The sequence below is a fragment of the Mastomys coucha genome, unplaced genomic scaffold (assembly GCF_008632895.1).
Source record: "Mastomys coucha isolate ucsf_1 unplaced genomic scaffold, UCSF_Mcou_1 pScaffold18, whole genome shotgun sequence".
Classification (NCBI taxonomy): domain Eukaryota; kingdom Metazoa; phylum Chordata; class Mammalia; order Rodentia; family Muridae; genus Mastomys; species Mastomys coucha.
The window spans coordinates 75,928,930-75,955,413 of record NW_022196900.1 but is presented as its reverse complement, the minus strand read 5'-3'; the positions used below and the strand labels follow the sequence as shown (position 1 = coordinate 75,955,413).

The following is a 26,484-nucleotide window of genomic DNA, read 5'->3' as shown; positions in this document are numbered from 1 at the left end:
ACCCACCCCAGCACCATTGGATGGCATGAAATCTGTCTTTCCTATAAAGAGCAATCACAGCTTGGACAACTGGATGATGTAAGTATGCAGAGTTGAGGAATTTAGAAGAGGCAGTGGCTAGGAAGGATAATAGGTGCATAATTGGTGGATGTGGCTACCTATGCATTGGTAAGAGATGAAAGCCATGGTACAGTTTTGAGCATCCCTTAGATTACCTATTAGCACCTACTCTTGACAAGAAACAGCAAAGAATTTACTTCCAAACCCAACTTTATTTTTTTGTTTTTGTTTTTTGTTTTTTGAGACAAAGGTTTCTCTGTATAGCCCTGGCTGTCCTGGAACTCACTCTGTAGACTAGGCTGGCCTCGAAATCAGAAATCTGCCTGCCTCTGCCTCCCAAGTGCTGGGATAAAAGGCGTGCACCACCACCGCCCGGCCAAACCCAACTTCTTTATCATTGTACAGTAGGCCCCCAATGTCCTTGATTTGATATTCTCAAGCCAAAGCCCGAACTTTGACCATCAGATGTGAGCCTCTTTCTCTCCAGTGAACATCTGTGATGGGTCCAAGAGCTCCCAGTAGAGCATTTGGAATGATGTTTTGCATGTGTGATTAAGACTTGTTAGATGGATGTTCACAAATTTAATACAAACATATCCATCTCTGAGGCTGCCTCTGACTCTCAAGCGTTCCCCTTGGCTCAGCAAAAGATACAGTCAGATCTCCACGCTGTAAACCACTCCTGCTTTTGACTATCATATTTTCTGCACCTTTCCCAACTCCACAACCCTTTCAGCAGGAAAAGTTCATATGTTAGTCATATCTCTTAACTCCAATTGGGCCCATTATCTGTCATTCAGTTAACCCTACATGTGTTTGCTGATTTGATGTTAAAAATAAATAGGAAGCTGGGCAGTGGTGGCACACACCTTTAATCCCAGCACTTGGAAGGCAGAGGCAGGCAGATTTCTGAGTTCGAGGCCAGCCTGGTCTACAGAGTGAGTTCCAGGACAGCCAGGGCTATACAGAGAAACCTTGTCTCAAAAAACAAAGCAAAACAAAACAAAACAAAAAGAATCTTTCCTAAACAATAAGCAAATCTATAAATAGCTCTGAAAGCCCTACAGAGAGATCTGGGCCTACATCTCCCTTGTGAAAGCACACTGGAAAGATGACGCCACTGTCCAACAAAAGTCAAACAAACAGGAAGCGTCAAAGACGTGCATATTCATCTGGGCCACCCTGAGAGAGGACTGTGGCAAGGCCTCAATAAATGTTGGTTGACTACATGAATGAACAAACTCAGAGACTCTATTCTTAATTTGGTCCTGACATCTTGCATCTTCCAATATCTGATACAGCCCAAGTCTGTGAAATGGCATCTCCACAGCTATGGACTCTTCAAAGCACCCAGCCCAGGAGAGCAGACATACACATAAATGAACACATAGTCGGATGTGGGTGAATTTCCCTATGAAAGCTCTGGGGAATGGGGAATTTAATCAGAGGTGGGGGGTTTGTTCTTAAAGGCTTCTCAGAAATGATAACCTGACACTCAGAAACACTTTCTAGCAGTCAGGGAGAGAGGCCTTTGAGACACACAGAAGCAATGTAATGGCCTAGAAGCAAAAGCTGTGGCAGGTGTTGGAAACTCTTAAGTAGTTTGATATGGCTCTAGCTCAGAGAATCACCCCAGCCTCCCCAAACCCTCCCCACTGTATGCTCGCCTGCGCATGCACATGCGTGTATGAGTGCACGAGTGTGTGCATTTGGAGACAAGATCTCACTATGCAGCCCAGGCTGCTCTCAAATTCCAGATCCTCCTGCCTCTGTATCCTCAGTGCTGGGATTACAGGCATGAGTGACCATACCCAGCCTCTGTTTATAATTTTTGGCCCTGAATGCACACAGGAATCACCTGGGGGAGCTTTGAGTGCCTGCCTCTCAGTTCTAAATTGATACTAATGGTGGTTTTTAACAGGAAGGGCTGGGACTTGTTTATAGGCTGTATGGAAAGACAATGGGACCCACCAGAAACACACACACACACACACACACACACACACACACACAGAGCCTGGCTTCACAGGCTGAGATGTGTAGAGATGAAGTCTGTCAGTAGGTTGTGATGGCATTTAGGGAGTTTGATAAAGAAGGCTATTTCCCTTCAGCAGCAGGCAAGGCACTTCCTGAGCATGAGTGGAGGCAAGATGAGAGGTTTTAGGAACTGATAAAAGTCTGGTAACAGCTACAGTGTATTAACGCCAGAGCGAGCAGGGTGGAGCGAGCGGGCCTTCCTGAGTTCAATTCCCAGCAACCACATGATGGCTCATGGCCATCTGTACAGCTACAGTGTACTCATACACATAAAAATAAATAAATATTTTTAAAAAAAAACTTAAAAAAAAAAGTCTGGTAAATTGATGGCAGGCATCAGGCATGCTTCCTGCGCATGCAAGATGGCTCCAACCGCTGGGAACTTAGCAGGGTAGTGATATTTTTCAGGGTTTAGGGTTTTTGTTTTATTTTGTTTCTTTTACAAAGGAGGGGGGTAGGGGGAAGGGGATGTGGAAGTTAGCAGAATCTCTCTTTCCCATTGGTGCTAGGAGTCAACCTCAAGTTCTGTTTGAGTAGCAAGTACTTTATCAACTGAGACATCTTCCTAGTGCTGCCCCACCCACCCCACCCCTCTTTAAAGGTAGGAGCTCACTTTATAGCTCAGGCTAGCCTGGAATTCTCTATTTTCCTGCCTCAGCATCCTGAGTAATAAAACTACAGGATCCCAGTGATGCTTAACTTAGGAGAGTGGACATAATGGGACCGTTTGGGATCTATAGAGAAGCTCCATGGAAGAAGGCCTTGGAGGTGAGAGGGCAAGAAAGCCAGACCAGAGCAGGCTGACAAACTGAGGAACTGAACCCACAGGCTGGATAAGAAGGAAATCCTATTAGAGTGGGGAAGACTGCCCAGGCCAACAGTGGAAAGGACAGTGAGCCTGATGCAAGCTCTGTAAGGTGAGTGCAGGATGAAGAACACGAATGCAGTCTGGGACATCCCAAGGTCGAGGTGAGAAGGCACATATCTCAGGCACTATGAATCCACAGAGTAATGTGAACTCAGAAGAAAGGATGTGAGGTGGCACTGCACAAAGCAGGCAGTGGCAGCTCCGGTTTAGGGCTGTCCCTGCTTTCCCTTCTCTCTCCCCAGCTATTCCTACGCCTTCTCCCAGACCCCCGCAAACCCAAGCTCCTAATAGCATTTAACTCAGCAAACCCAGAGTTCTTCCATGTGATGAATCCCAGCGAAGCAAAATGGAGAGACACACAGGAAGGGGACAAGCTTGGAGGCCCTAACAAATCTAAAAACTACATACAGCCCTTCCTTTTCTTTTGTGGGTTTGTGTATATAGATGTGTATACACACGTCTGGGTGTATGGACCTGTGGGTGCACATGTAGAGGCAAGAGGTCAATGTCTGGGGTCTTCTCCTATGGCTTTTTAAAAATTTTTGATTCTGTGTGTGTGTGTGTGTGTGAATGTTTTGCTTCCACGTGTATGTGTATCTCTTGGGACTAGAGTTACAGATAGTTGTGAGATGCTATGTGGGTACCAGGAATCCATCCCAGCTCCTCTGCAAAAGCAAGAATTGCATTGATCCAACTCTCTAGTCCTCTCTACATTTTTGAGAAGGATATCTCACTGAACCTGGAGCTCACTCACTGAGTGACTAAACTGCCTGACTAACAAGATTCAGGGACCTACCTGTATCTGCTACCCAATCTTGAAATTACATGTGGCTGTGGCTGTTAGAAATCCAAACCCAGATCCTTGTGTATGCACAGCTAGCATTCTGCTTGCTTTATCCACTGAGCTATGTCCCCAACCCATTCTCTTTCTTAAGCCCTCTTTAGGGGTAGAAGATTGTGTGAGTTGTTAGCTGGTTCAGACAAAGAACAGACGCCATTTAGAAACAATGAAAAAGAAACTCCTAGGTGAGGGAGCTTGTCGGTGATAAAATTTAAGACCAAACTGGGGCTTAAGAGAGAGCACAGGCTAAGAGGGGAAAATGTCACAAAGCTAGATACAAAACTAACTCACAGTATCGCTAGCTCTGTACTGTTGTTGCTAGGGAGTTCCTGGGAATGAAACCCTTACACCAGGTACCTCTAAGGGCAGCTCTGAAGCATAAGCTCAGGGAGTGGCAGGAGGAGGAAGGGTTTACGGCCTCTTAGAGGAATTGGTCAATCATTTATTCAAGTAACCACTGGGAGCAGATTTCTAGCTGGAAATAGCTAAGATGGATTGGGGTTCTCCTATTGTCAGGCACTGTTTTGAACAATCTTCTAGAATATCCACAAGAAAAAGGAAAGAGGGCACAAATATGTTGATGTTCTAGCATCATATAGCTAGTAAGCAGCTAGGCTAAGATTTAAATCCAAGCAGTATGACACTACAAATACACACACACAGAGTCTTGCTGTGTAGTCCTGGCTGCCCTAGAACTTGAAGCAATCCTCCTGCCTCTGCCTCCTTAGTGCTGTAATTATTGGCATCCATCACTATGCACCTCAGTTACTTCATACTACCACTACAAAAAGAATATCATAATAGAAAAAAGAGCAACACTGCCATAGGTGTTTATGACCAGGCACATGCTATAGGATACCAGAAACACACTATCTTTCCAAGACCACATAGTTCTCAGGCAAAAAACTGCTCAGAAAACTCTGACAGTTCAAGGTGCTGGAGCTGGAAGGACAATAAAGTGCAGGAGGAGCTAGAAGACATTTGTACACGGTACAGAGGTGGAGAATAAGAGAGGAGGTAACTGACCTTTCTAGATGGCAGTGGCTTATCTACTATATTGATTTGCTACCTACTTCATTTCAAAAGCCATACAAACTGTCCAGTGTGACCAGTTCTTTTAAGCCTCCATTTTTTCTACTGGACAGGCTGGGATACTGGAAGGGAGTATCCACAGAGAAGTGACAAGGGAGCCCAGTTTTAAGTTGATTCAGGGGCTGGAGAGAAGGCTCAGTGATTAAGAGCACTGATTGCTCTTCTAGAGGTCCTGAGTTCAATTCCTAGCAACGACATGTGGCTCAGAACCATCTATAATGGGATCTGATGCCTTTTTTCATTATGCAGACAGAGCTCTCATATACATAAGTAATTTTTTTTTTAAAGTTGACTGGGAGTTTGGCATGGTGATTAGGAGGCTCAGGCAGGAAGACTGCCAAGAGTCCTAGGCCAGCCTAGGCTGGGTGAGACCCTGTTTAATCCCCTCTCCCAAAAGAACTATCATTAACTACCAGACAGAATAACACATAGTAGAAAAAATGGAGGCTTAAAAGAACTGGTCACTCTAGACAGTTTGTATGGCTTTTGAAATGAGGTAGGTAGCAAATCAATATAGTAGATAAGCCAGAAGGCAGGCAATTAGGTCAAAGAACCTTACTTGCCTTTCCACAAAATGAGAGCCATTTTTAAAATAGTCCCAAGGAGCCAGGTGGTGGTGGCGCATGCCTTTAATCCCAGCACTTGGGAGGCAGAGGCAGGTGGATTTCTGAGTTTGAGGCCAGTCTGGTCTACAGAGTGAGTTTCAGGACAGCCAGAGCTATACAGAGAAACTTGTCTCGAAAAACAAAAACAAAAAACAAAAACAAAAAACAAAAACAACAAAACAAAACAACAACAAAATAGTCCCAGGGAGTCTGCCATATGTCCTTGAAATCTTTTTCCTCCTAATAATGGCTGAACCTGCTAGCACAGACTGGTTTCCCAGGTTATTGGGAGGTTGAGGCATGAGGATCCCAAGTTTAAAGCTGGAACCTGAGCTGTAAATTGAAGGGCATCCTGGGAAACTTAGTGCGACCCTGCCTCAAAATGAAAGTGAAAAGCAAGATGGGAATGAAGCTCCATACAGAACACCAGCCTATCAGGAACAAAGGCTCTGAGCTCCATACAGAACACCTGCCTATCACAAATAGAGGCTCTGAACTCAATTCCTACTGCGCCTGTCTCAGTTCTCAGCCCCCTTCTCTTATACACACACACTGGATTGCATTTCATTTTAAATTACCCTCAAGTAAAATGAAAATCCCAGAATGATTTTATCCTGTAGCATTTATGCCTGAATGCTGTCCCTACCAACCTCCTAGAAATACAGGGAGTGAACTGTCAAGAAGATTTTAAGCAAGGGAGTAATTGGATCAGATCTACAGTCTAGAAAGATCTAGAAGACTTTTGGTAGAGAAGCTGCAGTTTTCAGGTGTAGAGGTAAGGAGTCTGACTGAATAATATTTTCACTGAGAGCAAGCTCAGAGGCTCAGCTGAGGACAGATGCAAATATACAAACTGACAGAACTTGGCATTGGACTGGTTATAGGGGAGGTATATTCTCCCACATGGCAACATGTGGGAGACAAAGTTTAGGGTGCTCCCTAAACTACAGGGCTTAGGTAGTTAGTGCCCAGGAAAACTAGAGGAAGAACAAGCATGGAGAGAGAAGAGTGACTGGATTTGGACAGCTGGGACCTGTGGTAACTGTGAGTGGAATGGGACAGAGCTATCCAAACAGCAACCTGTAATTCAGCAGAGATCTTGGCTGAAAACAAAACATGTCTGAGTTGTGAACACACACACAAAAAAAATGGTGGTCATACAGAAGGCAGGTAGCTTAAGACAGGGAAATGGACAAGCCTAGAGTAACAGCAATCAAGATGGCAGAAGTTCAGAAGTCCAAAAGCGGCTGAGAAGAAAGCCAGTGAGGTGAGAGAGCCGGCAAGCTGCTGTAGAAGCCTATGCAGGGAAAAAGACAATAGTGATGGTTAGTGTTGCTGAGTGCTATGGAGAGGTTAAGTAACATAAGAACAGAGCCAAGAAAGGTTTCTACTATGGAAGACTCTTAAAACATCATTAACTAGGCTATGAAGACAGGTGTACTCCAGAGAAATTAGCATAAAGACTAAAAGGTGTGAGCAAAACACAGCAATCTGAACAAGCGACCAGACACTAGCAACTTATGGGGAGAGGAAGAGTGGTGGTGGAGAGGAAGGAAGCAGAGGGGAGCCACTCAGGCTGCTTTGTATTTGGTTCAGTATGTAAAGCTACTATCACATGGTAGTGTAGCTAGGAATGCCTAAGAGAAATAATTTAGGATGTTTCATATGCCCAGTCTAGATTAGTCCCAGGAAAACTAGAAAACAGGTATGTAGGGAAGAATGACTGGGGTCTGGTCATCCAGAACCTATGGGAACTATGGGCCAAATAGGCAGGGATATCAGAATTATACAAGGGGTAATTTTCTGGACCGAATACAACCTTTCCATACATGTCCAGAGGATCTTGTCCAGAGGAGACAGGTGTCTGTGAGTAGGAGGTTTTGACATCTAATCCACAGCCAGTTCAGCACCTCTTTGCTTTATCTTCACGAGAATGGCATGAAAACTAGCACACAGTGCTAAGGATGTGGTGCAGATGGAAGCTCATGACCAAGGACGTTAGGAGGAGCTGTTAGGGGCTTCAGGTACTTAGGAAACCTATCCTATTCAAGTAGTAGAGCTTTGCAGTAAAGAAAAGCAAACAGGAAAGAAAGCCTGTCCATGAGGGCTTGAGAGTTAATGTCAGACTCTCCAGTAGAAAGATCACTGGGGTCATTCAGATGTGATGTAAGGGAGGCCCGAGGAACTCAACAGCCATGCCTCCTGGAAAGCGTATGTACCCAAGTCACATTCTGAAGGCAGGTGACTCTTAACAAGAGACCACATTAGGGGAACCTAGGCTCTGCCTCAGTGACACATGGAAGTCAGGAACATTGCTAGTGAGAGAAGTTTGTCCTGTGGAGTAGAATACAGGTTGATGTTCATGTTGACAAGATGGAGCACCATGGCCTGCCAGACAAGTCACTTCTCACTCCTACCATTTTCCAAGCACTAGCCCCTATCCATTCTAGTCTTTGAGGAAAGAAATCACATCAAACTTCTGCAAGCTGGTACTTAAGCGCTCAGGGCAGACCAGAAAAGGAAACACAACTCCTGCTCATACAACTGGCCAGGGCTAAGCCACAAAAGGCTATCCTGCCACTCAGAGCTGGAGCACATAGGAAAAAATGTCCAACCCTTAGAAGCTGCACTGGACATTCATCAGGAGCTGACCAGGGTGGGCGTTTGGAAGGATTCAGCCTCCGTCCTGCCTAGTGCTGGGATCAGCTCACACGGCTCCTGTGTCCACAGGACACAGAGAATACATTGTCCAGAAGGAGGATTATTCTGTACAAGAAGCTCAGACAAAGGGGGAGGTTGTTTCCAGCTGCTTGGGGGAGGTGTGGAGGGGTGGGAAGCGGGCTCAGCCTCACATTGGGGCATTCCTGTAGAGTTCAGCTTCTTCCTTTTAGCAGCAGGGTAAGAGGTGGGCAATCACATCCTCTGTACCCTGTGCTGCCACCCCACAGAGCTACAAGGAATATTTGGCTACAACCTATCCTAGCTGTTTTCCTCAAAAGGTAGTGTTCTGAGCCAGCTAAGTAGGGCAGCAATTCACACAGGAAGAAGAAAAAGAACAAGGTGACCAGGGCAATCCTGGGTAACTGAATCCCAGCCTCAGGACAGCACTAGAGGGAAGAGGTCTTGGGCAACCTCTGTAGGACTTGACATTGATTCCATAAGCTTCCACCTTCAGTGGGATGAACCACTGTGGGAAGCACTTGAAGTTTCACACCTGCTGCTTTCTCCACCCCAGAAACAAGCCTGGGAGACAACAGGAAAGACTTCTATCTAATCCTGTTGTCCAAGGGTCCCAAATGTAGTAGAAAGTACAGTCCCCAAGCAGAAGACGGTCAGAAACAGGAATGCTGGAGCAGTGCAAGTCATCTTTTTACAAACCTCAAATCTGAGCAAGTAATCAGTTCTCTTTTTCATATACAACTCCACATACTCCAAGTAGTAGGGGTTCCAGATATTCTTTTCCATTGTGGGGCAAACTGGTATATGAGCCCCAAAGTGGGAGATGACCAGATTTGTATGCTAAAGTTCTAGAGGGAGGAGGAGGTGGAAATGACAGCTACCAGAGCAACTGAGAGGTGTGGGTGCCTCCCACCACTGCAGTGTTTGCTTAAGGGCTTGGGATGTAGGTGAGGGCCTGAATGTGCTCCTCCTGCAGTGGGAAGATATTCCTGTTCTTGGAGGACAGGGAGCCTATTTCAATAGTATGGTGGGAATGAAGTCAGGTTAGCTGGGACAGCAATGACTCTCAGGATTGGTAACAGGTGGAGTAAAGAAGAGTAGTCACCTGAAGATACCAAAGAGTCTGAAAAAGTCCAGCTAGAGCTCTATTCAATACCCCAGGTAGCTTTGACATTTAGTGGGAAGGGAAGAGATGAGGAGATAAACACCTGGATGGGCTGATGGGCCAGCCTGTTCAAGTGGGGGAAAGGTTTGGCATTGCCTCAGAGCACATGACAGGACTCCCCTGGTGTGCTGTACTGTGGTCAATTAGCTCTGTCAACAACATTCACGTCTTCACAGACCAGCACCAGAGGACCACTTTTTCCAGGTCTTTGCTGCCACAGCCTGGTAGAATGCTGTCTGACAGACCAAAGGCCAAAGCCCTAGTGTGTAACACAAGAGAACATAAACAGTGCAGCTGGAAGTCTTAGGGTTTTTAAAGAAAATTAAAGATAAGGGACTTTAAGGAGAACAAATTAGAACTGCCTGGTAGATAGCTCATAAACTTTAGTCAGACAACCCTGAGCCAGGGAACATAATTTAAATATCTTTATTGAACAAAGAAACCCTTTGGCCCACTTCTGCTGACTCAATCCCTGCCCTTGCCCAGAAAAGAACGCTGAGAAAGGCAACCAGCCTGGCTGTCCAAAAATCCACTGTTCGTCAACTCTACAAAAGCAGGCAAGATGAATGGGGCTGTTGCCCTTCCCACTTTCAATCCAGATCTTATCTGAGCCACACGGTTAGTGAGATGGAAGAGGACAGAAACAGGGAGTAGTTACTGTGCGGCCACAGCAGTGTAAAGCACAATGGCCCCCAAAGGAGGAAGGCAGTATTTATTTGTGCTGTTGCCTGCCAGGGTCCCTCTTAAGAGCTCTCCCACCTGCTGGTCCCTGGACATCTTTAGAAGCACAGGAGGGTAAAAGATGGGCACATTTACCTATTTCCCAGGTAAAAGCTGAGCTGGTTTCATCAGACCTGGAAGTGGGCAGTGTCCCCTAGAAACCTCCTCACCTGTAGCTTTTAGGGCCAGCAGGCTGGAGCCTGGGCAGGAGGGCCTGCAGAGACAGTATGCCCCCAAGACATATAGACCACTACAGTTCCTGGATTACTTGATCCTGGGCCCATTAGTTTACCATTGTCATGGAGTTGAACCAAACCATGGTAAGTTCTGCATATAGGACAAGGAATGGCAGGGTCGAAAGGTAGGAGACTATCATTTATTCAAGACCCAGTATTTCGTACACCATGCTAAGTGTTTTACATTCATTTTCTCATTTTAATCCTCACAACAACCCTATGAGGTAGGTATTATCACCATTTACAAATGAGAGCACGGGCTCAGAAATATTAGGTCACTTTCCCAAGTTCGAATGGCTATTCACAGTGGAGCTGAGATATGTCTCTTGCTGAAAGCCTGTGTTCTTTTTATTGTACCCATCTAAATAAGCCTTGAGCAAAAGATAATTTCATTGCTCAACTCCACACAGATCACCTGAGAGTGGAGGCTGCCGTCCACACTCACCGCTGGTAGGGATGCATTGAAGCTGACTTGATGTTGGTTTTTATTCCACTTGGCATTTTCCCTAAAAATAACACAAAGAAAGATATCTGAAGCAAGGTAAACTTTCACAAGAAATCAGAAATGAAGCCTCTCAGATGGCTTCCTGCTGTCTCTTGTATCTCAGACCCTCTATGGCCTCTGACTCTGAATGACAGAGATTGCAGTTTGCAGCTCCTCAGCCAGTTCCCTGACTGAAGATATCTAGGGAGAAAGGGATTATTAGAAAGAAAAGAGGAGGGGTCTGACCAGCCCTCTCCCCTAGAATGATCTCCTGCTCATCTACTTCCAGAAAAGACAGGCAAGTCATGTGGCCTGTTTAATGTCACAGGGAAGGAGTACTGTGCTCTCAGTGTTGCAGTTGTCCTTCTCCCCAGACAGCCTGCCCACAGAGCTTTGCAGCTGCCTCCATGAGCCCCACCAGATACTCTCACAGTAAATAAAAATGAGCATGAGAAGGCAGGAAGCCGAGGCCAGGAGACAGGGTACAGGAAAGGATCCATGAAGGACTGGAGAACTGCCAGTTAATTCATGATTATCTACCAAATGGTCTTGATTAAGGGCTGGCCATTCATCTCTCTAACCTAAGAGACACACACTAACACCCAGAATAAACAGGACAGGTGAGACAAAGTCTGAGATGGAAGTAACCAGCAACACCAGCTTCTGCTACTCAAGGTCCTTCATCATGCTCGGGCACTGCTGCAGAGCTCTGAACTGTTTCCGGGTGACAACACAAAGGAGGCAGATCTCCAGGTCTAAGGGGAGGGTGCAGATGAAGGAGGCTTAAATGATCTAGCTCATTCCACACTCCTGTGCAGTCAGTCCATGTCACCTTACCTGGTTGACCTGCTTGAGCCATTTGGACTCCACTGAGCAATGGCTGCTGCTGGTTTGGAGCACCTGGCATCTGAACTTGCTGTAATCCCGAGGCTCCTGCAAGCATTGTACCAGCTCCTGGTTGGCCAGGCTGGCCAGGACCACTGCTACCTGAAGGTCGCCAATTAGACAGCCCCTTCCCAAAGGCAACAGCTGCCACTAAGGCATTGGTGTCTGCAGGGTTGAAAGTCTGTTTGTTTGGCCGGAGACCTGGGGGGGGGGAAAAAAAAGCAAGAACCCTCAAGTGTGTGTCCAGCTCTGGACTAAACCCATTATAGTTCTGACTGCAGCAACATCTAAAATCCCCCTAGCTCCATCAAAGAGTTAAAAGTCCCCAAACTGATCTTAAACTTTTAAAAAAAAAAAAATTTTTTTTTTTCATTTTTTTTGAGACAGGGTTTCTCTGTGTAGCCCTGGCTGTCCTGGAACTCACTCTGTAGACCAGGTTGGCCATGAACTCAGAAATCCACCTGCCTCTGCCTCCTAAGTGCTGTGATTAAAGGCATGCGCCACCACTGCCCGGGCATCTATCTTAAACTTTTACTTTGTCTATTTCTTCTATGTGCTTTAAGGATAGTTAGTCTTAAACATGAAGTACTAACAAGATACAAACCCTTTTCTTACCAGTTCATTCTTCTTCCCCCACCCTGCTCCCATGTCCCCCAGTGTGGCTCAGACCCCAAGGGGGAGCACAGGCACCAGAGAGCCTATACAGGCCATGGCACCAGTGTGTCATGGTTCTGAGAGGAAAGGAAAAGTATCCTAATGGACAGGAGCCAAGGAACACTACAAAGTCACACGGCACAAGCCCCACACTAGAGACTTACTGGGAAAGACACAAGAGGGTGGCCGCCTCTGCTCGAGAGGAGCAGGCTCTTCTTTTTGAAAGTAACTTTTTCTTATTTTGTGTTGGTGGTCAGAAGACAACTTGTTGGTTCTCCCCCTCCACCATGTAGGGATCAAACTTAGGCCAGACCTAGCAACAGGTACCTTTGCCCACTGAGCCATCTTGCCAGTCCCAGCAGTTCATTCTTATGTCCTTACTTCACTACTCGGCAGAGTACTGCTATCAGTGATATTATACAGCTCTCCCTCTGTGCTGCCACATCCCTCCTTACCTCCGCTCTCTGATTCTCGTTCTTCTTTGCTGATTTTCTCTAAAAGGTTTGAGCACATTTTATTCAAGCTCTGGATCTGCTTCTGTAACACACATGAATTGACACAGTGATTAGTACTGATTCTGGGGAAGCATCTTCCCTGTGCTCGTCTCGAGGCAGCCTAGCTGTGAGTAACCCCACACCCCTACGACACAGCCTTGGTAAAGTCTTGCTTCTTATGAAGGAGGAGGATGAGGTAGCAGAGCAGTGACTCAGTCCAACCTGAGCCACATCAGCACCAATTCTGGCAGCATCTGTTGTCAGCTGCTTCTCTTGCTCTTCAACTTCAGGGTCAGGCTTGGTTCTCAAATGGTCAGGGACGACCTCATGGCTGAAAACAGGCACCCGTCCTTCAGTTTGACGCTGAAACACAGATTGGATTGATCCATACTTGGATAATTACTATTATCCAAGTAAGCTGATTCTAACCCCACTTCCCTTCCATCAGAAAATGTGTCTTCAGAGACAACACAACCCGAGTCAGAGACAGCTTTCTGTGACACTCTCTTTTCACTCACTCTATCAGAACTAGGGCAAACTAAAGTCCACCCTCCACCTCCAGACTGAAATTGTTTTTGTTGCTGCTTTGTTTTGGGTTTTTTTGTGAATTTCCACCTCCACCCCTATTCTGGGGACCCAGGACTTTGTGTCTGTTCTACCACTGAACTAAATTCCCAACCCCACATTTTAACTGGAACATTTTAAGACTGGAACAAAGTCACAGGCAAGCAGGACAGATTTTTTTGCCTGACGTAGATGTTGGAAAAGAGAGGTCATGGGCTTGGTGACACAGGCCTTGATTTTCACTTCGTTATTTAAGGGTGACTCTCCTGCCTCCAGAAGGATAAAAAGCAAGTCTCCCGGATGGCAGCCCTCACTCCTCATTGCCACACCAAGGAGCCAGTCAACAACTGTGCCTCTTACCATGAGGTCTTCATCTCGGTCTGGGGACAGCACTAGGGGAATGATGACCTGGTTACGGAACAGCGGTGTCTTCTCGTGCTTTAAGACCTTGTTCAGAGTGTTCAGTTGCCCAGAAAGCAATGCAAAGCTGTCCAGGACGGAGGGCCTGGAGGTGGTAAGAAGTCACCAGAATTACTTTTCCCTACAAAGTAATCTCTAAAAGATCCTAATGCTGCAACACTCATAGCCTCACCCTCAGAAGACTCACAAGCCTTATGTCTAGCATAGGCAAGAACTAGATTTGCTAGCAGAGATGGAATTGGGAAAGAGGAACACACTTTCAGTTTTTGACATAGATACAGAAAAAAGGCAGCCCATTGTTTGAATGGGTTTGGGAACAGTGGAAACAGGAGTTGTGGTTACACAGTGCTAAGTGTGTAAAGACTCCTTTTTAGTGACAGGCTCTATCATTCCAGAAGGTTGGACCTCAGATTCAGCGCATGTGTGGAAGGAGATCCAGCACAAATATAGCTATAATGGTCTTTCACTGAGGAAATGCCTCCTCACTAAAGAAGCCAAAGCCTAAGAATTAAAACCTAGAAGCAGCCTAGGTTGGGAAACTGGACATTTTTCTACTTCCTTGCCATGGAGGCCTTAAGCCAAACTATACTTGTCAATGTTGGGCAACCTAGTTCTTTCCAAATCAAAAAGGATATTTGCAAATTGATAAATAGTTACATCGCTGGAGAGGTGTCCTGTCAGCCAGGGGGCTTGGCCCTAGTACCCATGGATCCCTCCCCAGCTTGTCCTGGCAATCCTTACCAGGCCAGCCGGTCATACTCGTTTTCCAACTTGTAAATGAAACTCCCCAGTGAATTCTTCAGATCGGCCACTTGATTCAGCAGGGCATCTAATGATGCCTCAAGCTGCTTCTCCTCCCTCTGCATCAATAGCATGTTTGGTTACTCAGATACAAGTGAGTGTGACACATTCAGAAAAGCTAAACTGTTTTCTATCTCGGTATTTGGGTTACAGATAGCATCAACTCTTAGACCTTTCGACCTGTTCACCTGGCCTGAAGTCCTCCTACTAACTGATTCCTCTCTAATCCTCCTACACTGTGGTCCTTCGAAAAGAACATTGCACCAGACCTAATTCTCTTTGTCTTGTGACCTCATGATTATATTGTCTTTGAAACAAAATTTGCTTCAAACTCACTTAGCCCTGTATCTTTTCAATTCCATCCTCTTTTTCTCCCAGCTCCCAACAGACAGCATTCTCTTAGATTCACAGTAGGGCTAACAAGGGCATGCTCAAGTTTCAGCACAGTCTCCTTTGTAGGTTCCTTTTCTGGGAAATAGACATAGTCTGCCTACCACACTAGTGCTTACTCTCACTGTGCTGCTTTCCCCAGTGGATGGAGAATCCCTCTGGTGTCACTCTGTGGTGTTGGCATTGCCACATTTTTCTCAGGAAGTTCAGTATACCTCAGAAAGGCTTGCCATGATGGCAGGGGTGCTCACACACAAAGCCATCAATAATTCCCGAAGTTTATTATACCCTGGGTGCCACTGGACATCTTCTGACTTGTGAGTGTAGCTACTGTCAACACCACAATCTGGAGAATCTCACTCACTGCCTCTGTGTAAGGCTTTCTCTGAATACCAGCTCTGCAATGCCCTCCCCGTCCCCCAACTAGCCGTTTATCCATAGCACTTGGTGCTTTGGAAAGTCAACGTGTATCTTTGTGCAAATATTCTGGTGTCTCTTTCGTAAACTCCGGTGACCCATAATCAGTGTAGGATTATCAGATGCAACCAACCAAGTGAGTCATGAAAGACAAAGGCGAGGAAACCTGCACATTGTTTTTGAGTGCTAGACAATTTTAAACGCTGAGCCGGCAGAGGGTTTCCGTTTGACTATCTGTGGACTATTTACTCCACTTCTCCGCCCTTAGCAACTAGGTACAAGCAGAGAAGAATGATGCAAAGCTGATTTGCAAACCTAAGTGACTGAGGGGGTTGGACACTGGGTTCCACCCACAGCCTCGGATTACAAACAGCTTAGTTTTCATCCTTGGAGACCCACAATCCCTTTAGCCTTCTGAAGCCTTAATACACCTGTGTCTAACAGCCTAGACAGAGGCGTGAGGCTGCCCACTACTTTCCCGAGCCTTCCCAAATGCCAACACGATCCTTTCCCACACTCAAGTCTGCCTTTCCTCCCAGGGCCTCCGACCTTCTCACGTCAGCGGGCTCAATCCCCGCGCTTCCCACGGCTGCCCTCGCCCTCTCTTGCTCCGCTGCCTTTCCTCAAACAGCCCAGGCCTTTGCCCTCCGTTCTCAGCCCCAACTCTCCGCCGTCCTCAGCCCGCCCACCCTCCGGCCAGCGTCTGAAAGGCCCAACCCGCTTCTCACCTGCATTGCCGCGGCCCGGCTGGCGCAACCACTTCCTTTTCCGGTTTCTCGCACCGCCAGTGCGCTCACCAATCAGAAAACTCAAAACGGGACCATCCCAACGACTTCCGGTTCCTGCCGGGTACCGAACTAGCCGGGTCAGAGGTCAGGAGTGGAGCAACCTCCCTGGCCCGGGCCAGCGCGGGAGGGCTGTGTGATGGCCTCGGAGCGCCCCGAGCCAGAGGTGAGGGATGGGCGGGTGCGGGGCCGAGGCCCGAGGGCAGGCGTGTGGCAGCCTTCACCCTCCGGAGCTTTGAGGAGGCCGTTGCTGTTTTGTTTACTCAGATGCCATCCTGATCCTCGTTGCCCACCCACAGACTTAGAGATAGTGGTGCTGATACAGCTCGTGTTTTGGTTATTTGTTGGGATTTCCATTGCGCCACGCCAAAGCTTTGCGGGGGTTTTTGTATCTCATCCACTGGAATGCAATCAATAGCATGAGTTGTTTTCGCTCTAGCTTTCGTGCTTTTGGCAAAGCCCTGCAACCCTCTGAGGAGTCTTAACTCCCAAGGCAGGCCCTGCTTCCTTTGTAAAAATATTTGTTCTGTGATGTGGCTTGGGGATCACAAGTTAAAGTTAGAAAAGGCAGACGAGGCACCCGCCCCCCCCCAGATGCAAAGAACCCTATATGCATATTTTGACATTCAGACTTCAGCAGGGAATCTGGTAGTATTTATTCTTATGTACAGAGCAGACAACTGAAGTCATAACAGGTGAGGTGTCATGCCATGCAAAGATACCTCAGGACTACTCATTCTAACCAAATCTGAAGAGGTACCAAATTTGGCTAGAATATCTAGGACCCCAGAAGAATAGCTCTGTAGGAGGGAAGGTTGATGGATGTGTGTCACGATACAAATAGTAATGGCTACTTGTTGAATTCTTACTGCATGCCAGCCAACATTCTGAGCTCTTTACTGTTACCAGTTCTTTCAACCTTATAAGGTAAACACCCTTCTTACTTTTTTCAGGAAACTGAGGTGCCACTATTAAAAGAAGCATAGTTGTGCAGCTAATATTAGGGCTAGAACTCCCAAGGAGGTGACCTAGTTCTAGAGCTGCAAGTTGTCCTCCGACCTGCACATGTGCACTCTGACACTGTGTGATCCTGTGTATACACACACAAAGTATGTAAATATGTATCATGTATGAGTACATACACCTGTGCGTGGGGGCATGTGATAAATTACACACATGAAAACCCTATGAATGAATAGGGTAGAAACAGAATACCAAGAAGAAAAAGTGATCTTTAGAGAGGTTAGGCTCCCAAAAGAGAGAAGCAAATGCTGTTCTGGGACCAGAGCTGTGCTGAGGGTTAAGGTGGATGCAGAGGGGAGACATAGACTCCTTAGCTTTGTGGACTAAATGAACATTGGATTATATAATAGGTGTTGCAGAGGAGCAAGTGAGGAAGTGTCACACTTAATGGGGCATTAAGCCGCCTTCCACATCCAGTTAGGTGGAACGCAGGACGTTTTAAGTTCTCTAAGTATCTAATACAGATTCAGTCCTCAGGAAATAGTCATTTTTGTTATCCCTGTTCAGGAATGAAGAAACACGCAGAGCCAGCATTTGACCCAAAGTTTCTTTAACACTGGAATGCCTGCTTTTACCCTGGTGGGTGAGGGGGCTGAGACTGGGAGAGAGAAGACCCAGCTCACGGTTCTGGCAGAGGTTGAGCTTTATAATGGTGAGAGGCTTCAGATAGTTGGGGAGCAGAGCTATCCATGGTATTTTGTGGGAAGACAGCACATGGTTTAGAAAAAGCTCAGAGAATGATTTGGTTCTTGGTCTTAAAGAAGTAGGAAGAAACTCCAAGGGGGGGAGCAAAAACAACACAGTGCCTGGCATCACTTTATCCATCTTGGCATAATTGTATGTAGGCCTCAGTGACTATTATAACCAGTGATAGCCTTCCTATATCATTGTACTTCCTCCCCTCATTAATTACAATATCTCTGCAAAGATATCCTTATCTAGCTATTACAATAAAGAGATTGGAAGCTGGAAAACAATTCGGTAACCTGCAAGATCACATGCATAACATGTATTAGAATACATCAGAATCCAGGTCTCTGACTCCACGAGCCTGCTTTGTCTTGTTTATCAGCCTGCTTCAAAAGGTAGGCACACTGGACTCAGGGGAGGTTAGAATTGAGATCTTGAAGCTCCATGTGAATGGGAATGCTATGAAACACAACCAATTAAAAAATTTCCCAGTCATTAATATGGAAAAATCCCCAAGGGAGCTAGTTAAAATGTAGATTCTTGAGCTCTGTCAGATTTTAATTCAGTTGGTCTCTGATGGTACCCAGGAATCAAATATGCATTTTAATAAACAGCTCGGGTAATTCTGATGCAGCTGGTGCTCAGATCCCACATTGAAAAACAGTCTACCTGCTTAAATTGTATTAAGCCAGCCTTCTGGTACTGATGAAGTCCATCTTAAATGTAAAATAGCTTAGAAGGTTTTGGAAATGGTCCCATCAAACAATCAGGTAAAAGGGAATTTTCCAAGAAAGCTAGGCCAACATTCCTGGTTTCAAGGTGGATTCTGTAAGAACTGGCAGGTGAACCAGACTTCAGTCGGGCCTTGGAAAAAGCATTCATCCAAAACAGCTTTGAAAGCAAGAGAAAGGTAAAGAAATGAAAGCCGTACATTGTACAGCTCAATGCTTGAGTGCTCCAGTGCACTTTCAGTACTTCAGTAGCCAGTGTCTGCCCTCCACCTGGGACATCTAACATAGCAAGCTCTGCTGGATCATCATCTTGTCCTCCTAAGACTTTAGACAGGATCAGGTTGCTTTGTCTCTTGCTGTCATAAAACCCTTAGCTGTTAGCGTACTTATTCAGTTTGTAATGATACAATAACTAGGGTGATTATTCAATTTTTGTGACTGGTAGGCAAGTTCTGCTGAGGGTACAGGCTTGGGAGGTGGTGGAAAAACCTGGTTGAGGGGAGGGTGCGTCAAAAAGGCTGCTGACCAAGATGCCAAGCCTGTTAAGATTTACCACATTAAGAAAATGACAGACTAAGTCACTGTCAGCAGGGGTTTGTCTAGTGGGAAAGTAAGGATGCTGCTGACGCTGACAGGCGGGTGAGTGGAGACTGTGCCCCCAGGAGCTGGATTTGAGATACCACCTAGGAGGCCTCATTCCCTCAGGAATCTCACATTTACTCAGTGAAGGGTTTTTTTTTTCAGTGTCTGCTGTGGGCAGGGCTGAGGCAGTAACTGGCAAATGCTCAAGTAGCAAACTGGAGACTTACTGGGTCTCATATGAATCAACTTGCCAAGCCCAAGGGCACAAAAACAGGATAAAGCACCTCTCCTACCTTAGGGAGCTTGTCGTTTGCAGGAGAAACTCACATAGTGTTTGTGGAAACATGCTGTAAGAAGGTAAGTTCCTTGTGCTGGAGAGATGGCTCAGGATTAAGAGCACCGACTGCTCTTCCGGAGGTCCTGAGTTCAATTCCCAGTAACCACATGGTGGCTCACAACCATCTGTAATGGGATCTGATGCCCTCTACTGGTGTGTCTGGAGACAGCTACAGTGTACTCACATACATAAAATAAATAAAAAAAAGAAAGAAAGAAAGAAAGAAGGTAAATTCCCTTTATCTACATGGGGGGGTCTGTGTCAGGAATGGGTTGCCTAGTACAAGGGTAGACTTCACCTCGGCTGCCTTTCCCCTCTCTCTGGGCTCCTTGGGCAGCTTACTTGCATGGGATGTGTATGTTTGGGAACCCAGGGACATCTTTTCTTTTTCTTTTGTCTCTCTCATCAGGTGGAAGAAGCTGGGCAGGTGTTTCTGTTAATGAAGAAAGATTACCGAATCTCCCGAAATGTTCGCCTGGCTTGGTTCCTTAATCATCTGCATCAAACTGTTCAGGCCACACCCCAAGAGCTCCTGGTACGTCCTAGAGACAGTCCTGGTGAGCGGTGGGAGGTGAGGGCCTGGCCCAGTAGGACCTCTCTTTTAAGGCTGGAAGGCTGGGAGGGGCAATGGTTTTACCTGCAGGGTGATTCCTTAAGGGAAGTTTGTTCATTCTTTTTATTTCTATTATCTTTTTTTTTTTAAAGGGGTTTTTCCTAGACAGGGTTTCTCTGTATAACCCAGGCTGTGCTGGAGCTCATTCTATACACCAGGCTGGCCTTGACTTCAGAAATCCGCCTGCCTCTGCCTCCCAGTGCTGGGATTAAAGGCGTGTACCATCACTGCCCAGCGTCTTTTATTATTTTAATTATGAGTGTTCGTGGAAGTGGGGCGGGGGGAGGGATATGTGCACACAGATGTGCAGCCGGGGTTACAGGTAGTTGTAAGCTGCCTGATGTGGGTGCTGGGAATCGAACTCAGGTCCTCAGGGAGAGCAGTATGTACCCTTAACCACTCAGCCATCTCTCCAGTCCTTGTTCATTCTTTTTCTAGCTAGTGAGGCAAAGGGTGTGGGTGTGGTTGTTGATTGAAAGTGGAGCTAGTGGAGGGTCATTTTGAATGTCGAAGGCAGCTCTGGGTAGCACTTCGTATGCAGGATCCCCTCAGACCACACAGCAGCGCTTTGGGTTATTAGGATTGTGCTCATTTTACAGATGAGGATAATGAGGCTTAAAGAATTTAAGTGCTTTTTCTTAGTCACAGCTACTAATTGGCCAAATTGGGATTCAGAGAGGAAAGAGAACTCTGCTCACTCTTCTTCTTTTAACTTTTTCTTAATGTGTCTCTGTGAGTGTAAAACACATGAGCATAGGTGTCTATTGAGGTCAGAAGAGGGCATTGGATGCTCTGGAACTGGAGTTAAAGGTGGTTGTGAGTCACCTGACTCTGAGTCCTCTGAGAGTGCAAGCTAGCTAGTTAGCTTGCTTGCTTGCTTGCTTGCTTGCTTGCTTGCTTTCTCCTTTTCTAATTTTCTAAAAATTTATTCTTATCATATATTACATCTTGACTGCAATTTTCCCTCCCTCCTCTCCTCCTAGTCCCTCCCCCAAGTCTCCCCTCTCCCCCAGATCCGTTCCCTATCGTTTCCCTTCAGAAAAGAGCAGGCCTCCCCAGGGATATCCACCAAATGTGGCCTAACAAGTTACACTAAGACTAGGCACAAACCCTCATATCAAGGCTGGACAAGGCAACCCAAGTAGGAGGAAAAGTCTTCCAAGAGCAGGCACCAAGAGTCAGAGATAGCTCCTGTTCCCACTTAGGAGTCCCACCAGAAGACCAAGCTACACGCTATAACATATATGCAGAGGGCCTGACTCAGACCCATACAGGCGTCCTGATTGTTGGTTCAGTCTCTGGGAGCCCAGGTTAGTCGATTCTGAGGATTTTCTGAGAGCAGGGGCTCTCTGAATCATGGAGTCATCATCTACCCCGCCCACAGCCCTTTCTTTCTCTTCCACCTTGTCAGCTTCAGTCTGAGCAGGAGTTGGAAGTCCTCAGCATTCTGCCCCCTGGATGGCAACCAGATGAGCCAGTGGTCCCAAGGCCATTTCTTCTTGTGCCCTCCACTCGAGTCACCTTCCTGGCTTGGCAGTATCGTTTTGTTATTGAGCTGGACCTCAGCCCATCTACTGGCATTGTGGTAAGTGGTTTGAGGGAAGTAGCAATGACAATGGGATGGGAGCGAGGAGAGAAATCTGGGATACGTGGGAATGAGCTCAGCCTTGTGGGGGAAGACACACCTGTGAATGAATGGTGAACATTCAAAGACAGATCCTGTTCCATGTCCATGGGGCACAGTCAGAGGTCCTGCTGACCCTGGAAACCTGCTTGCTTCTGTCCTCTGCTTTGGACACCCTTGTGAGAACTCTTTCTTCATTCCCCTCAGGATGATTCTACAGGGGAGATCTTGTTTGATGAAGTTTTCCATGCTCTGTCCCGTTGTCTGGGTGGGCTGCTTCGGCCCTTTCGAGTGCCTGGATCCTGTATCAACTTCCAGCCTGAGATCTACGTAACAATCCAGGCCTATTCCTCCATCATTGGCCTGCAGTCCCATCAGGTAGTGCATTTTCTCCCCAAGCTTGGAGCTGCAGACTGAACTTCTGCTAGTTTGTTGACACAAAGCCCTTATCCTGTCTCCACTGTTTGTTCCCAGGTAGCAGGTCCTCAGTTTTGCTGCTGAGCCGTCTAGCTGTCTGTTCCCCCACTCTACCTCCCCTTTCCCTCCTCACAGAGTCCCATGTGGCTGAGGCTGACCTTGAGTTTGCTATGTAGCCAAAGATGACCTTGAACTTCTGATCCTACTGCTTGCACTTCTCTAAGGCTTGGATTGCAGCTGTGAGCCACCCAGGGTTTCAGTGCTCCAATTATCAATCTTATCAACTGTGCTCCAGCCAAACCTCTGCTGGCTTCTTGGGCATGGATTGTATTTACTCCTGCAAGTCTCTCCCCTTGCAAAGGGTTTGCTCCTCAGGTCTTAGAGGACCTCTGGGTAGCTGACATTAGTTAAAACATATGCTTCTCTGCTCATCCTGTAAATGGCTTCGGTGTCTGGCCCTTGACTGTCTTCCTTGCTTTCACTTCCCCACCTCTCTCCCTACCGCCACCCTCACCCCTACATAACTCTATTAGTTTTGCAAAGTGCTGTCTGTTGTGATGACTCCTGACTGTAGTCCAGGACACAGTCTGTTAGGAACTTTTTATGCCATTTGAGCTATTTCAACCACCAGAAGACAGAGAAGGGTCCTGTGCACTGTCATGTGTAATGCTGACGTAATTAAAAGGTTTCTGTCCTGGCAGTGCAGCCTATCACAAAATACTCCTTTTGGAGAATGTTCAAGTCTGTTACTGAAATACTTGTTTTTGGCTTAGATAAGCATTGGCCCAGTTTCTCTGTACCTGCTCTTAAGCACCCTAAACTCATTGAAACCATCCCCCTTGGCTATGGTGCCAGCCTCAACAGTCTGACTTTCTTTGAGAGCTAGATGCCAAGAGCAGCACCCAAAGGTCTGATACACAGAGCAGTTGGTACTTGCCGGGTCTCAAGACAGGACTGTCAGCCCCCTGCCCGATTTTCAGGTGTCTCCCAACACCGCCACTAACTGATGGTTGTAGGCTGTATCTCCAGAAAGAGGACTTTGCAAAAATCTATAGCCAAGTCAGGAAGAGCAAAGTGGTTAGGTAACTACTCAAATAGTACTCATCTTGGGAAATACTGACAAGAACCTGGCCTGTGCTGTGCCCAGGCTACGTCCTTGGGGCACAGATAAATCAGGTACTGTCTCTGTCCTGATGGAGTGGTTACGAGCTTAGGAGGAGAGAGAGATATTAAAGGAGATCATTTCAACTGAGTACAGTAAGGGCACTGACCAGTCCTGACCCAGATACTGTGAGAACACCAGTAGGGAACATTTAATAAAAAAAACAAAAACAAAAAAAACAACCCACCAGTAACAGGGATCTTTTAGACAAAGCCACCTTTAAACTGGATCTTTTGTTGTTGTTTTGTTTCATTTTTGTTTGTTTTTTGAGGCAGGATCTTGCTAACCAGACCTGACTGGCCTGGCACTCCTATTTTCTGCCTCTGGCTCAGCTTTCCAAATGCTGAGATTACATGCATGTGCCATCCTACCTGGGTCACTTATTTGTTCTTTAGTACTAAAGCTTGAACTCGGCCTCATGCCTGGTGAACAAGCGCTCTAACTTTGTGTTTCAGCCCCAGTTCTCTTTTTATACTTTGTGTTTTGAGATAGAGTCTGGCTAGATTGCCGTGCTGGCTCTGAGGTCACTCTGTACCTTTGACCTTACTTACAATCCTTCTACCTCAGTCTTCCAAAAGGCATTGTTAACATTTTCTAGAGTTCCTTTGTTGTCTAGTAAATGTGTTAATCCTCCTTTCTTCATCCAAAAGAACAGGAAAACATCAGATCCATTCCAAATAGATGGCTCGTGTCCTATGTTTTTATAAAGTGAGGGTTGTTCTGTGTCAAAAAAATATGATTTTTAATGACAGCCTCCATTTTTGTGGAGTTATCTTTTGAATAAAGCCTCAGCCCAAGATGACCCAGTACTCAGTAGAGAGCCTCAAACTCTTGCCTTTGTCTTGCCTTTGTCTTCCTGCTGGGATTGTAGGTGTGCACCCCAGCTTCCAGCTGTCAAAACTTACTCTTTTATCCTGATGCATTTCAGTCTCCCATTGTCCTAAACAATAGGAGTTTATTGTATATTCTCATATATCTGTGGTCCCAATTCCTGACATTTCTCCTTCTCTGCCATCTCAGAGACCTGAAGAATGGTGGTCCCTAATTCCTTACCCAGTCAAGAACAGGGAGCCAAGAGGCAGAAGTTATTTGGCAAGAGGTCAGGGAAGGGTGAAGGCAAGCCGGGCAGTGGTGGCACACACCTTTAATCCCAGCACTTGGGAGGCAGAGGCAGGTGGATTTCTGAGTTCGAGGACCAGACAAAGTGAGTTCCAGGACAGCCGGGGCTAAACAGAGAAACCCTGTCCCCCGACCCCCCCCCAAAAAAGTTCAAAATGGAAAAAAGGACAGAAAGAATCTTGAGGAAGAGAGATAAATGCACATGGATGTGCACCTGGAGCAGCCTTCAAGGGTCAGATAATGTCAGAAGCATGGACAGTAGCCATCCTCTAGTTAGCGGGGAATCCTAGTGGCTGGCTAGCTTTCTCCCTAAGGAAGAGTATGAGTTATCTACTAAGGGTAAAGGAAGAAGCATAGCTCCAAGGGGGAATGAGGGTTTTGAACCTTAAGCAGAGAAAGGGTCTAGAATAGCTGGTATGTGAAGCACATTTAGGAAGAAAAGAACATTAGTTGGAATAAGAAAGGCTTTGCCAGGCAGGGGAGAAGTTTACAGATAGCATTCCAACGTGAAAGGCACTAGGAGATCCTATCGCTACCTTAGAGGAAGGGGTGAGGGAACCCAGGCCGGAGGAATAGACATAGGGACATCCTAGATTAAGGTGAGTAGTGACCTGAGGCTCCTGAGCAGGGCTCAGGGTTGGGTGCAGCAGCCGACTCCCAGAGGAGGTAAAACTGGACGTGGAGTTAAACTTTGGGTGCCTGTTGGATGAGAAGTCAGGACTGGCTAGCATAGAGAATGTACAGAATAGAGGTGTAATGTCCAGTGCTCTGCCCACCCCATCTCAGCCTTTCTCTGTGCTTCTCAGGTTCTGGTGCAAGGCTGCCTTTTGGACCCTTCCCAGCGGGAGGCATTCCTACAGCAGGTATATGAGCAGCTCTGCCTCTTTGAGGATAAGGTAGCCACCATGCTGCAACAGCAGTATGAGCCCCAGGGCCAGGTAAGTGGGAAAGAAAGAGGGCAGAGCCCATTCAGAGGACAGCTAAGAGCGGGTGGCAAAGTGAGCCAAGGATGGAGTGCTATGCACAGTCAAGACAGGCTCCCTGATGGTCAGGGACTGCTCAGAGCCAATCCCAACACCCCAGATTCACGCTGGGAGAAAGTATGAAGGCGTTTGCCTGTAAGGTTTTTTTTTTGTTGTTTGTCTTGTCTTTTTTTTTTTTTTTCTTTTCTGCTTCTCCAGTCCTGGAACTGAAGGTGAACACGGGCAGTTTTGATCTTTGTTTAGCATTTTTAACACTGTTTGGCTTGCTGGAGTGTCCTGCCTCATTACTTTGGAGACCGTCAGAGTGGCTGTGCAAATAGTGTGTGGTGACGGCCATGTGTTTGACTGGTTATGAAATACTTCAGAGCACTGGTGGGGAAATGTGGAGAGGACCTCTCAGCGAAAGGTGGAGAGGCTGCCTCGGCAGAGTCTGATATTTCATCTGGTGCTTGGCTCCCTTCCTATCTGCTGCTCGACATCTTAACACATGCAGAACTCAGCTGCAGTGTAGGGAACTTGAGGCACTGAGGCCTACACCTGTCTGACCTGGGTGTACCGGGCTCTAAGTGGCAGTTTGAGGCATGGGTGTAGACTCAATGACAGACCATGCGCCTGGTACATATAAGACCCGAGGTTCAGTCTCTTGCACCAAACAAGAGAGACAGAGAAAGACATCTGATTTTGGCTGTAGCTGGGGCAACGTTACTCTCTGTCCCATTCTTTTCTGTAATTTTGGGCCAGGCAGAAGACCAGTCCCCAGAATCAGGGGAGTCCTTGGGCCGGAAGGTAGGAGTCTCCATGGTGACAGCTGATCTTGGGCTGGTCAGTATGATTCGTCAGGGCATCTTGGCGCTGCAGTTACTGCCCTCAAATTCTAGTGCAGGTCAGTAAAAGATATATTGGTATATGTGGGGAAATGGGTTCAGACAGGGTAGAGGGTTGTTAGCAAAGATTGAAGTGTCCCCAGGACTAGTGGGCCTCAGGGAAGAAGTTCTGTTTTCTTGTT

General features: G+C 46.7%; 2 protein-coding genes across 3 annotated transcripts in view; one reads left to right on the top strand and one right to left on the bottom strand.

Moving 5' to 3' along the window:
• Positions 1-9,757: 9,757 nt before the first annotated feature.
• Positions 9,758-16,274, bottom strand: Med8 (mediator complex subunit 8). Of its 2 annotated transcripts, XM_031378433.1 has the most exons (7): positions 16,141-16,274; positions 14,546-14,664; positions 13,745-13,889; positions 13,043-13,183; positions 12,782-12,863; positions 11,625-11,873; positions 9,758-10,809 (listed from the first exon to the last, which is right to left on the bottom strand). In XM_031378433.1, the coding sequence occupies exons 1-7, from the start codon at positions 16,144-16,146 to the stop codon at positions 10,745-10,747; spliced, it is 807 nt and encodes a 268-aa protein (XP_031234293.1). In that variant the 5' UTR covers positions 16,147-16,274; the 3' UTR covers positions 9,758-10,744. The 2 variants fall into 2 exon arrangements, with proteins under 2 accessions (XP_031234293.1, XP_031234294.1); XM_031378434.1 differs by lacking the exon at positions 14,546-14,664 and having other exon boundaries at positions 16,141-16,263.
• Positions 16,226-26,484, top strand: part of Szt2 (SZT2 subunit of KICSTOR complex) — a 45,133-nt gene continuing 34,874 nt past the window's right edge. Inside the window, exons 1-6 of the mRNA XM_031378431.1 lie at positions 16,226-16,363; positions 19,970-20,095; positions 21,585-21,758; positions 22,005-22,175; positions 25,302-25,433; positions 26,220-26,361. Of these exons, the coding sequence (XP_031234291.1) occupies positions 16,337-16,363; positions 19,970-20,095; positions 21,585-21,758; positions 22,005-22,175; positions 25,302-25,433; positions 26,220-26,361 (772 nt within the window). The 5' untranslated portion in view covers positions 16,226-16,336. The remainder of the gene's footprint in view (positions 16,364-19,969; positions 20,096-21,584; positions 21,759-22,004; positions 22,176-25,301; positions 25,434-26,219; positions 26,362-26,484) is intronic.